The sequence below is a fragment of the Carcharodon carcharias genome, chromosome 17, assembly GCF_017639515.1.
Source record: "Carcharodon carcharias isolate sCarCar2 chromosome 17, sCarCar2.pri, whole genome shotgun sequence".
Classification (NCBI taxonomy): Eukaryota; Metazoa; Chordata; class Chondrichthyes; order Lamniformes; family Lamnidae; genus Carcharodon; species Carcharodon carcharias.
This window is the reverse complement of record NC_054483.1, coordinates 119,241,745-119,253,966: the sequence shown is the minus strand read 5'-3', so window position 1 is coordinate 119,253,966 and position 12,222 is coordinate 119,241,745. Positions and strand designations below refer to the sequence as shown.

The 12,222-nt window shown below is 43.2% G+C and overlaps 1 protein-coding gene across 1 annotated transcript; it reads right to left on the bottom strand.

Annotated features, from left to right (window-relative positions):
* Window positions 1-10,145: 10,145 nt before the first annotated feature.
* adra2a (adrenoceptor alpha 2A) lies at window positions 10,146-11,739 on the bottom strand. Its single transcript, XM_041209040.1, has one exon. The coding sequence runs from the start codon at window positions 11,531-11,533 to the stop codon at window positions 10,262-10,264; it is 1,272 nt and encodes a 423-aa protein (XP_041064974.1). The 5' UTR covers window positions 11,534-11,739; the 3' UTR covers window positions 10,146-10,261.
* Between the last annotated feature and the right edge of the window lie 483 nt (window positions 11,740-12,222).

Sequence of the window (12,222 nt, the reverse complement as noted above, 5' to 3'; positions counted from 1 at the left end):
CCATTTTACACCACCGTTGAGAATTAAACTCCCTTTGAATCAGAACAATTGCTTTTGTCCTATCTGTGGGTGTGGGTGCAGCGCCTACAAATATCACTAGGGCCACAGGAAAAATATTTCCTCCTCCTTTATTGAATATCCCTATCTTTAAATGGGAAATTGATTTCACACAACCTGACAATCTTAAACAGAACATCTACACACGAGGCTGCTGTAATAAGTGAAATATTCATGCTGTGGAGGGGGCCATGAGGTTAGCGGTGAAGTACATTGCTGGGAAAGAGCAAAAGGAGCTTTATTCTTGACCGAGCCCAAGTGGGTTTCACCCAGATTTCATGTAATTAATTTTAACTGCGATCATTTGCACTGAAATGAATAAAGCATTCTTTTATTCTAAAATGCAATTTATCTTCCTAGATATTCTTAACTGTGCCTATTGTACCTGCCATACACTACTGTATTAGTATTAATCCTATTGTACCCCACTGCAGTGATATTAATCTTACTGTGCCCTACCTATTCAAGAAATTGCCAAGTGACTTGAGGGACTGATATTAAACCAGATAAACTTTGAACTATTTCAGATTATTCTTCTCTCCTCAGATTTATCATTCACAACTCTTCCAATAATGAAGCCATCCATGCCAGCTTGCAGCAGGATCTGGACAACATCCACGCTTGAGGTGATTTGTGGCAGGTCAAGTTTGTACCGCATCTAATGATCCTCTCTAGCAAGATCAAACCAGTTATCTCCCCCTGACTTGCAACAGCACCACCATCACCAAGACCTTCATCATCAGCATCTTTGGGTCAGCAAATGACCTGAAGCTTAATTGGACCAGCCATATCAGCACCATGCCAACAAGAGGAGGGCAGAAGCAAGGTATAACGCAGCAAGTGGCTTACCTCCTGGGTCGCTCAAAGCCTCTCCACTACCTACATGACCCAAGCTGGAGGAGTCCAACCACAACAACACTGAAGAATGTCAGCACCACCAAGACAAGAGTTGGCCACTTGAACAACTCCTGGACTTTTTATTCACCTCTTCCCCCACTGCTATATTATAAAACAATTGCCATATTTGCTACAAGATGCACAGCAGCAGCATATTAAGTTTACTAATTTCCCAGTCCTGAGACTCCACACAAAGAAGGCCAAGTAACACGGGAATATCACCACTTCCAACTCTTGATCCAAATCTCACACCAGCCTGATTCAAACACACATTGACATTCCTTTGTTATCACTGTGACAAAATCCTGAAATTCTCCTCGTAACACCTATTTGAGGACACCTTCAAGAAGAAGGCTCATCATTACCACCTTCTCACAGCAACTAGGCCTTGGCAACAGATGGAACCATACCAATGTTGCCCACAGCCTGGGAACAAATAAAAAATAATAGCAATTAAAACGCTGTGCCCTAAGATAGGAGAAATGTCTAAACCTTCCATCCAGCATGTAATTATGCATTAGTTTAAATGGTCTCTTTTTGCTAGCATTACAGATGCTAAATAAAACATATTAATGTATTGTTCAGCTTGCTATCAGCGTTGGATAGCTCACCTGACAAAGTGATATTCTCATGCACATCCTCAGAGCAGTTTAGAGGGTCAGGCATCAGGAAACAATGTCTCGCAACTTGATTTATTTTTTGCTCATCCTCTCCTGAAGGCTTTAAGTCCTTGCTGAGGCACAGTTCCAGAGGCAGTGGTCATAGTCTGCCACCTCACAAATGGCCATTAGTTTTTATGAATAAAAAAACAGGCATACTACGGCACTAGTGCCACTGCAATTACTTTCACATGGAAACAACAATGTAAATATTAAAGAAGTGTAATAGGGGAGTACATTTCATTGAAACCAGCCCTGTATAGTTTCTGATTTTGTTCCTGGCACAAAGCTTCTTTATGTTTCATCTGCAAGTCAAAAGAGACCACAAGTGACTGCTGAGATTAAATAGAAAAATGGAACTTTAATTGACATTCAGTTGTTTTTGCAGTTCAAAACCTATTCATAGAAAATGTTGAGACTTCTACATTACATGGGCATATCTGCAAAATTTATGAGCCTGTTTAAATATTTGCATTTGCTTCATCACACACATTTCATGTCAAGGGAGGATTACACTGAATTACAATTAGACACATCTAATTGGCCCTGGTCATAGTCACAAGTGGCCATCATTTGTGTAAATGAGAAAAATAGAGATTTTATGATATTGCTGGCAGTGAACACCATCAGATTATTCAACCATGGCACACATGACAATTTAGGACTGATCTGATGTTCACTTCCTGTAGGTGTTCCTGGATAACTATATAAAACTGACCCCAACCCAATTGCACTGAAACCATTTGATAACAACACAAATCAGGAACTGAACCCTGGACCTTCATACCCTTAATAAAATTCAGCGTAATACATCCTTGAAAGGATATGAGTGTGATAAATCAATTACATAGGTGCATATAAGATACAGTTAAGTCTTCATTAAACTGCAGAGTAAAATGATGCCAACAGCATGGGTTCAATCCCCATACCAGCTGTGGTAGTTCATGGAGGCCCTGCCTCCTCACCTTGCCCCACGCTTGCAGAGTGGTACCCCTCAAGCTACAAGCAGCCAAAAATGTCTCTCTGATGGAGAGAGATGCCTGTGGTCCTTTGAGACTATGATGAGTTGCATGCATACTGCAGAACAAAGAAGTCTCAACAAGCTGGCTAAGAGAAATGCCGTGAAATCTAGAAATCTTTGCGTTTTCTATGAAGCTTTTGAACTACGAAAGTAACTAACTGGGAGTCAAAGTTCATTTTTTCTATAAAGTCTCATCCAAAGATTTGCAGTCGCTAGTGGATATTATGACTCGCAGATAAGACACAAAGAAGCTTTCTGCCAGAAATAAAATCAGAAACTAGATTGCTTCATCTTGCCAGTACACCTGGAATAGAAATACAGGGCTGGTTTCAATTAGATGTACTCTTCCACTACATATAATTGTTTCTCTCTGAAAGTAATTGAACAATTTCAGTTGTGTCCAAGAATTCCCCCAACTAAATCAAAGGTCAGCCAATCACAATTTCAACAAATCAAACTCCACAAACCACTGTCTCTTTATCATTATCATCAGCAGCAATCCTTCATGGGCGTTGATGGAGGATGATTCTTTGTTGCAGATGGCTGGATTTAAGTGAGATGTCAGTATTGGCTATGGTATTAACATTAGCCTGGTGTAGGCTCTCTGACAGTGAGTCCAGTAGAAATGGTGGTGGGTTGTTGACTTGAACAACTGCCTCTCTGTCCATCTCTCTTGCCCTTCTTTCTCATGGTTTCTCTCTCCCTTGTTGGTTTGAAGGCCTTGACATCTTTGTTGATGATGAATCACCATTTTGGTTGAAATTAGGCAACAGCTTCCCATCTGTTGATATTAAATAGAGGAAACCCTCAAGGAGGCTTTGAGATTGTCTTGGAAATGTTTCCTTTCACCTCCGTGTGGTGTAACTCTTAAAAAAAGCACCTGTTTGGGCTGTCTTCAATCTCTTCAATTAACCAATTAGACCCCAATATAATTTCTGATTATTACTTAAAAATCTGGTATACAGCAACCACTATAGTTCCTCAACCATCCCCAAATACTTCGAAATATAAGCTTATTAACAGAACAAACAAATAAAAATGTAAATCCCATAAATGCTCCCATCACATTTTTCAATCATTCTGATATCAAGTGCTATGCTAGAGCTTTAATTCATGATGTGTCCTGCTTCATTATCAGATGGTATTAACCCCCTCAGCACTTCAGGAACCAGCCCGCCTCAGGACCAACATCTTTAGCCCTGATATGAAGCCTGTGTGCTTGTGGACAACAGACAGAAAGCAAGAAGCTTCCAGTGCGACACCTGGCAGCTCGATTACCTCACACTCCTGCATGACTCCAGCCTCATTTCTAAAGTTTCAATCAAGCTCAGTCTGCTCTCATTTTCAGAGGTTTCTAATTCCTGCATCAATGTTAGCCAGACGGACCCCCTCACCACCCCCAGCCTCAGCCTCACCCCAAGGCACAGACTCAATCAGGTCCAGACACTGCTGGGTTCTGCAGTGTTAAAGAACATCAATAAATGGTGCAGCGACTCTCAAAGAGTAACATTAATTCTTAACCTCTTTTTCAGTAACTGTAAAATCTGCCACTGAAATAAATGTCACAAACTGTCTAATTAACACATCATAATTCCAAAGACTCAATTAACTACGGAGGACTTCAAATAATTTATAACCTAGAACACTGGCCAAACAAATGGTCTACAAAAAATTCACAAAGCCTAATATGGTACAATAATTCCAGCGAAAATAATAATTTGGAAAATTCCAACACACATTAGAATTCTGTAACATTAGACATAAAGATAAGCAGCAAATTAACAGTGACAGTGGTTCAATGAAGATTTAGAACTAAAGTCCATGTTGTTTTAACTCCCAAAGCACCTTAAGTAACACAGATGTCAGTGAGAAAGAGAAAGAGAGAGAGAGGCATTCAGAGGGGAATGGAGAGAAATGGAAAACAGGCCTTGGAATCAGAGAGGTGTTATTTCAGGAATTAGAGGTCAAAACAAGGGGAGAAACAGTTACAGGGTAAAGAAAGTTTTTGGAAATCCTGTAGAAGCTCACCTAGTTAACATAATTCATTGAGACAGTTGACACGAGTTCCTCAAAACTTTATAAGCATCTCTAATTAAATGAATTGCTATGATAAATGTACAAATTAGACCACATTACATTTCCAGCCTATAGACAGAAACATAAATTAGCTTCTGCAGTGATGGAAACTTAATAATGATTAACTCACCATCACAAGCTCTGGCATGAAGATGTAGGAACCCAAAAAACTTGCCTAAACTAGAAGCCTTGTAACTCTTTTGAGTACAAACACATTTCCATCTGTTTCAGATGAAGTTACATTGTTTCATAGTTAGCTACTGTGAGATTTGAACTCTTGATACTCTTTTGAGTAAACCTGTTTCCATCTGTTTCAGATGAAGTTACATTGTTTCATAGTTTGCCATTGTGAGATTTGAACTCTTGATCTTGGGGTTATAAACCCAGTACCATAACCACTTGGCTATTTAGGCCAAGCCCCTAGAAGCCTTGTAGTTATATTGCAATTGAACACTGTTAAATTAGAATGTCATTATACTGCCACTTTAGTTTCATTACAAAGCAGTCTGAGGCACACATGATACAATATGTAACAGCATGTCTCTTGTGTCAGGTCATGACCTGATATTCCTGTGCATTTAAGTTAAGCAATGTAGCACATCCTTTCCAAAAGGGCATCTCACACTGTGGTAAGTGCTTTCTGGCCAGATTTTGAGCTTGTCTCGGAACACTTGGGAGCTTTTAAAACTTTTGCTTGGAAGGATATTTCTCCCATCTCTGCCATAACTTTAACAGTGACCAAAGCAATAGAGCCCTGCATATCTATCAAGCCACACATACAAAGAGTTACAGACCCACTGCACCTTGTTCCCAGTCAGCCTGAGGTCAGCATAACACAGACCTGCCTATGTGTAATACAGGGTGACTACCAGTCCCAGGTTAGTGTTGTGGTATTACTGCAACTTTAAATAACGTGAAGCATTGTGTTCCCTCTGTTCTAAGTGAACAATTGTAACCCTCCAAACATGGCATTCCAAATAAGAAGAGCATTATGGAAAGAACTTTTCTCTAAATACATGATGTGAACAATTGGAGAACTAGCTTCAGCCTCAATTGCATTGCATCCTTTGATAAACCATTAAACAGCGGCATTTATTTTTGCAATGTGTTTCTCATCAACAGTGTTTATTCTTGCTAATAAGCGGCTAATTTCTTTATTCTTCTTTAATTCATAACAGTCCAATCCCAGCATGAAGTTACAATATATAGCAGTGCATTCTATGGAGAATGTAGCTTCTGTGGAATACACGGGACATCTCTTTCATATCTGTTTACTAATTCTATTACTAACTGAAACAGCAAAAAAAAATCCAGCAAGTAATTCAACAACTTTTCCACCAAATTCTGCACATTTGCTCGAGAAAGTGACGTGAAAATGAGATAGTAAACATTTCTTTATTTGGATGGAAACGAACAGGCAGAGTTGAATTTTCCAGAGGCACAAAATGTATTGTGTATGTACAGCAAGAGATGATGGTAGTGGTGATATTATTTGTATATACAACTGTTAGCTAGACCATTGCCATTGGCTGTTTTCTACACATTACAAAACAATACCACTGCCAGCTATAAATAAGAGTTGGTAAGAAAATATTAAGGAATGAGTCTGTGATAAAGACTCTTAATGAATATCTCCAATTAAGGGCATTTGATTAATGATTAGAATTCTTTGTCTATAAACACCCTTGACCTCACTATGTTCTTGGACTTCAGCCATTACTTTTATATCTACTCTATTGTTTAAGCTGTCTCCAGGAGTTCCTGACAAACCATTTACTTTGTTTCCTTTCAGTAATCACTATGAAGTCCCAGCCTATCCAAGATTTAAATGCAGTTTCCTGTAGGATTCAAGAAAGAAATCATTTTGATGGGCGATCCCTCTCTCATCTTTAGCCTCCAACTTTCTCTCCTAGTGCTGTAACATTTCCTTTTCTGTTTGAAGTGATATTATTGTGGTCTCATGTGTGCCAGCTTGGCTGAGTTGATGGCACTCCTCTACTTCAGATCATTGTGGGTTTAAGATTACTTCCAGGGCTTCAGTCAGGGTGACCAACTGTCCCGTATTTTAAGGGATTATCCCTTAATTTGACTTTTACCTCATGTCCCCTTTTTTCCTGTATATCAACAACAGTCTATGGGAGACTGAGCTTAGCCGTGTCAGCTGAGTGATTTGAGTGAGACTGCAAGTCTGTGAGTCTGCCAGCAGAGACATAATAATGTTGGGACTCCGCAAGATAAGATGGAAGCTTTGGTTGTTTTAAACCACCACCAGCCCCCACCCCCTACCACACCCTTACAGTCACCAGCAACACCACCCCTGCTCCACACCAACCTCCCATCTCCCCCCTTTATTGGTGACCAGCACCATGCCCCTAGCCAGTCCCACAGTCAAAGTGTCCCTTATTTCATTTCACAAGAGTTGGTCATCCTAACTTCAGCATAGGTTCAGATGACATTCCAGTACAGTACCGAACAAATTCTGCATTCAATGTGCTATCCTTCAGATATTAAACCTAGGGCAATGTCTGCCCCTTGAGTTGGAGATTACCAATGGCACCATTTGAGGAAGTGTAGAAAGTTGTCTTCATGTTCTCTTTCATTTACCATTACCCAAAATAAATCAAATAGTCATTCACCGCACTGTAAAATTATGGGATCTTGCTGTGCACAAATAGCTGTTGTGTTTGACTATAGTAAAATTCATTACATATGAAATGATATGATGCTATATAAATAGAGATTAGGGTTTTTCTAAACCCTAAATGGTTTATTTTCAGCTATACATTATGATCCTATACTCTACATGCTCAAAATCACGACCAAAACCATGAAACATCTTCTTTACAATTTTTGAATCCAGTTTTGGTTGCATCAATTAATACAACAGGATTTATCACCTCCTTTATTTCTTTCAGTTTTGTTCTACATTGTGCTACTTGGAAGCTCAAATCGGCCTGACAATCAAAAAGAAAAATTAAAGTTTATGAGAGCACTAAATGAGTCCAGTAAGAAACTGTCCTATTGTACTTTGATCTTTTTACACCTTTAAATCCTTCCATGGCCTCTCCTCATTGATTCAACAACCTCTCCCAGCCACACAACTCTGCAGACAAACTATTTCCTCTGCTGGGGAAGTCAAGGACATAATTTTAAGAGGAAAGCTTGGCAATTCAGAAATGAATAATAGGGGTTGGTGTGGGCAGGGGGAAGGAATCTGGAACTCTCCCTCCCTAAAGGGGATGCAGAGACAATTAGAACTTTCAATAATGGGATTGATAATATTTAAGAGGTCAGGGTATCAAAGGACATGGAGCAAAAGCAAGTGAATGCAGTTGAGTTGCAGAACAGCCATGATCAAACACAATGGCATTGGCTTGAGGGGCTGAATGGCCTACTCCAGTTCCTAATCCTCTTATGTCCCCACAACGATCCTGCTCTAGTACCAAATTAGTCCTTGTTCCCCATACTTGTCTGCTTCTCTATTGGCCACCGGCCATTCCATCAGTATCCCCATGTCCTCTGGAACTCCATCTCTCAGCATCCCATCTTTGCCCCCTTAACTCCCTGCCCGAAAATCCTCTTGAAGACCCATCTCTTCAACTACACTGCAGCCCCAATTACTTTGCTTGTTGTTTCCCCCATTTCACCTGCCCTGTAAAGAGACATCTGTACCCGAGGGGCAGGAGAGGAGGTAAATTGCTTGTTAATTTCAGTTGAAAAAGCTGGGTTGAATTTCATTCTATCTAACCGGCTTTTCACAATATAACTCCAGACTGGAAAAGGCGGGGTAGGGGGGGATAGCTGAAGGACTGGGATTAAATCTGTCACACTGTTCACTGCAGAAATCTTACAAGATTCTAGATTCAATTGATTCCACTGTAGACAATTCTAACAAAAATGCGGCAAGAAGCTGTTTAACAAGTAACTTTTGAGCCGCCAAGATGAGACTTGAGCACACTGTCAACAGCCGAACTATTCCAGTTAGTATTGTCTATTCAATAGTGTTGTATATACTTCACGTTTCAAAGACTTATCTTATACGACATTATAATCATTTTTTTTAAGAATTAAAGATTTTTTAAATAGCTATTCATCTTGCGGATGTTCAAAATAATAACAACATGCAGTTCAGGTGAGCAGAAAGTTAGTCCCAGAGATAACCCTGGGAGGATTTGCAAAGAGAAATTCGCTCTCAGGTTTTGAATCAGGTCGCGATTAATACGGATTTTAAATAAGCATTTCTATGAATGGATGAGATACTTCGCCAGCCTTTGGCTTGCGTTAGGTACCATATATCAGACTGATGTTAGGTACCATATTATCAGACTGATGTTGGGTACCATATATCAGACTGATGAATATACTTCTCCCTTAAGCAAGCGGCAAATAATGAGAAACTACCCAGCTACAGGCGGAGCCCAGGACACTCACAGTGAGTCGGTCGGAGGGTGGTTGATTCCATGGAATGTAAACGCCCTGAGCAAGAAATAAAGGAAATCATAAAACCTGCACTGTCAATAACTTCTTAAACACAAAGTGAACCAACTCCCTGCTGCGGGTTCTTTCATTCTCATTCCGATTGTAGAACAGAAGCAAACTGTGACTAAACGGAGTTAAAAAAGTAAAAAGTCTAGCCGGGGGGTGGGGGGGGGGTGTTGTTCAGGATGATAGTTCGACCTGAATTCAGTTTAAAGAAATCAGTCTGGCGGATATCCACATTGCACTGCCCGAGGAGCCTGTGTGTGTTTGTAAATGTGTGAGTGAGAGTGAATATGTGCGAGTGAGCGTGTGTGTGGAATGTGTGTGTGTGTGTGTGTGTGTTTGTATGTGTCTGTGTGTATGTGTGTGTCTGTAAGTGTGTGTGTGTGGAGTGAGTGTGTTTGTGTGTGTGGCGTGAGTGTGTATGTGTGTGTGTGGAGTGAGTGTGTGTTTGTAAGTGTGAGTGTATGTTTGTATATGTGTGTGTATGTATGTGGGGTGTGTGTTTGTAAGCATGTGTGGAGTGTGTGTATATGTGTGTGTGGAGTGTGTGTTTGTATATGTGTGTGTATGTATGTGGGGTGTGTGTTTGTAAGCATGTGTGGAGTGTGTGTATGTGTGTGTGTGGAGTGTGTGTTTGTATATGTGTGTATGTATGTGGGGTGTGTGTTTGTAAGCGTGTGTGGAGTGTGTGTATGTGTGTGTGTGTGGAGTGTGTGTTTTGTACATATGTGTGTATGTGTGTGTGTGGAGTGTGTGTTTGTATATGTGTGTATGTATGTGGGGTGTGTGTTTGTAAGCGTGTGTGGAGTGTGTGTATGTGTGTGTGTGTGGAGTGTGTGTTTTGTACATATGTGTGTATGTGTGTGTGTGGAGTGTGTGTGTGTTTGTAAGTGTGAGTGTGTTTGTGCCTAGACGTGTGCGGACTAGCGTTAGAATTATGAGAGAGACTTAAATGCAAAAACACAAAGCTCCCTTTTATTCTGAACTCAATGTCACATTTCATAAATAATACGGCGGAACACGAACAGGCCACATGGTCGCTGTACAGCCACCCTACCCAGGTGGACAGTTAGACTTTTTGCCTGCGGTTGCCTCTGCACAGGATCTTTTTGAAAGCTTTCCTGAAGTCGTGATTGAAGATGGTGTAAATGACCGGGTTGACGGAGCTGTTACAGTAACCGAACCAGAAGAAGAATTTGAAAAGTCTCTCGGGGACGAGGCAGAGCTCGGGGCAGATGGCGCTCAGGGAGTAGGTGAAGAAGAACGGGAACCAGCAGATTACAAAGACTCCGATTACCACCGACAGGACGAAGGTGAACCTTTTCTCCCGGTTCTGGCGACCCTTCCAGCGGCCTCCGTGGGAAGTGTCTCCGTTCTCAGCTTTGACCAGGCTGCTCACCACTTTGCCCTGGACGGACTTGACTTTCCCCGTGGCCTTGAGGGGCTGGGGTTTCCTCTTTTTCGCCTTACAGTGACTCTCCTGGTGTTCGGAGGACGAGGACTCCTCCACGCCGAAGCCGTTCGCCTCCGCCGCCCGGGCGCCGTTCTGCTCGCCGTTCACCGCCTTGGGAGGCTCCTTCTGGCGGACCCCGTTGTGCTTGTGGTCCGGCTCCGTCTTCCTGCCCGGCGGCTGCCTGGTTCTCGATTTGGCGATCTGGTAAATCCGGACATAAACCAGGATCATGATGATACAGGGGGCGAAGAAGGAGCCGATGCAGGAGGAGATGATGTACCAGACCTCGTTGTTAATCTCACACTCGGGCTTTCCCTGTGAGTCCGGCTTGTTCCCATTGGTGATGAGGGGAGGGAAGGAGATCACAGCAGCGATCACCCACACGATCACGATGATGCACTTGATCCTTTTGGGAGTTCTCTTCAAGTTATACTCGATAGCCTGGGTGATGGACCAGTATCTGTCCAGGCTGATGGCACAGAGATGCGCAATGGAAGCCGTGCAGAACAGGACGTCCAGGGCCAAGTGGATCTCGCACCAAACTCTCCCAAAGTACCAGTAACCCATCAGTTCCTTGGCCAGGGAGAAGGGCATCACCAGGGTAGCAACCAGGATGTCCGCCGCGGCCAGAGACACCAGGAAGAGGTTCTGGGGAGCCCTCAGCCCCCGGCTGGTGAACACAGCGATGACAACCAGCACGTTGCCGAAGATGGTGACCATCATGATGAGGCCGACCACCGAGGTGAGCGCCACGGCCGCCTGGACGGAGTAGCCCTGACCATCCTGGGAGTCCGAGCCGTTACAGCTCCCGTTACAGCCACTGCCTGCCGGCTCCTCCAGCATGGTCCCTATCACCAATCCATCGCTCCCCAGCCGCCACTGGTACATCAACCGCTCACCATCTGACACCTACACACACAGTCTGCACGGTCCATCACTTGGGAGATCAGCCCAGCTGACACCTGAGGCTGAAGGAGGAGGAAATCTCGGCAGGGGGACACTCCCTGTGTGTGTGTTTCCCTGGCTGGAGGATGGGGCGCTGGCAATCCGCCTTTCACTGAGAAACTGCCGTGGAGAGCTGGGGGTGGGGGGTGTAGGGGTGGGTTGGGGGGGTTGGTGGGGGGGTGCGGTGGGTGTGGGGGTAGAGGTACAGCCCCTTGTGATGGGAGGAGCAAGAGAGCAGCCGGCACTTTCCCGAGTGCTCCAAGTCCGGGAGAGGCGGTTCACACAAAGCCCGGTCTCTCCTGCTCCCGTCCAGCTCCCCCCCCTTTTTATAGTCCCAGCATCCAGTGATGTGTTACCGGGCAGAGATCGTCATGGTCACCACGTGTCTTCCTCGGCCGCCTTCAAAATGCGGAAAGTGGGGGTGTGGGGGGGAGGGACTCTGCTACCTGAGAGAGAGCCATTCAGCGGCCGTCTCCACCTCCGACAAGCTGTTACCTTCCCAACATTTAGACCTGGATTTCCAGCTGGATGTCTCGTTTGGTGAACCAGACGCGCGTCACGTTCGTCTCCAATAGTCAGAGCAGCGTTTCAATTTTATTAGGCGGTGCAGGGGGAGCAGGGTTTTGTTGAAG

Coding starts and splice junctions, on each gene's coding strand:
- adra2a (XM_041209040.1), bottom strand. CDS start 11,533: ATGTACCAGTGGCGGCTGGGGAGCGATGGATTGGTGATAGGGACCATG.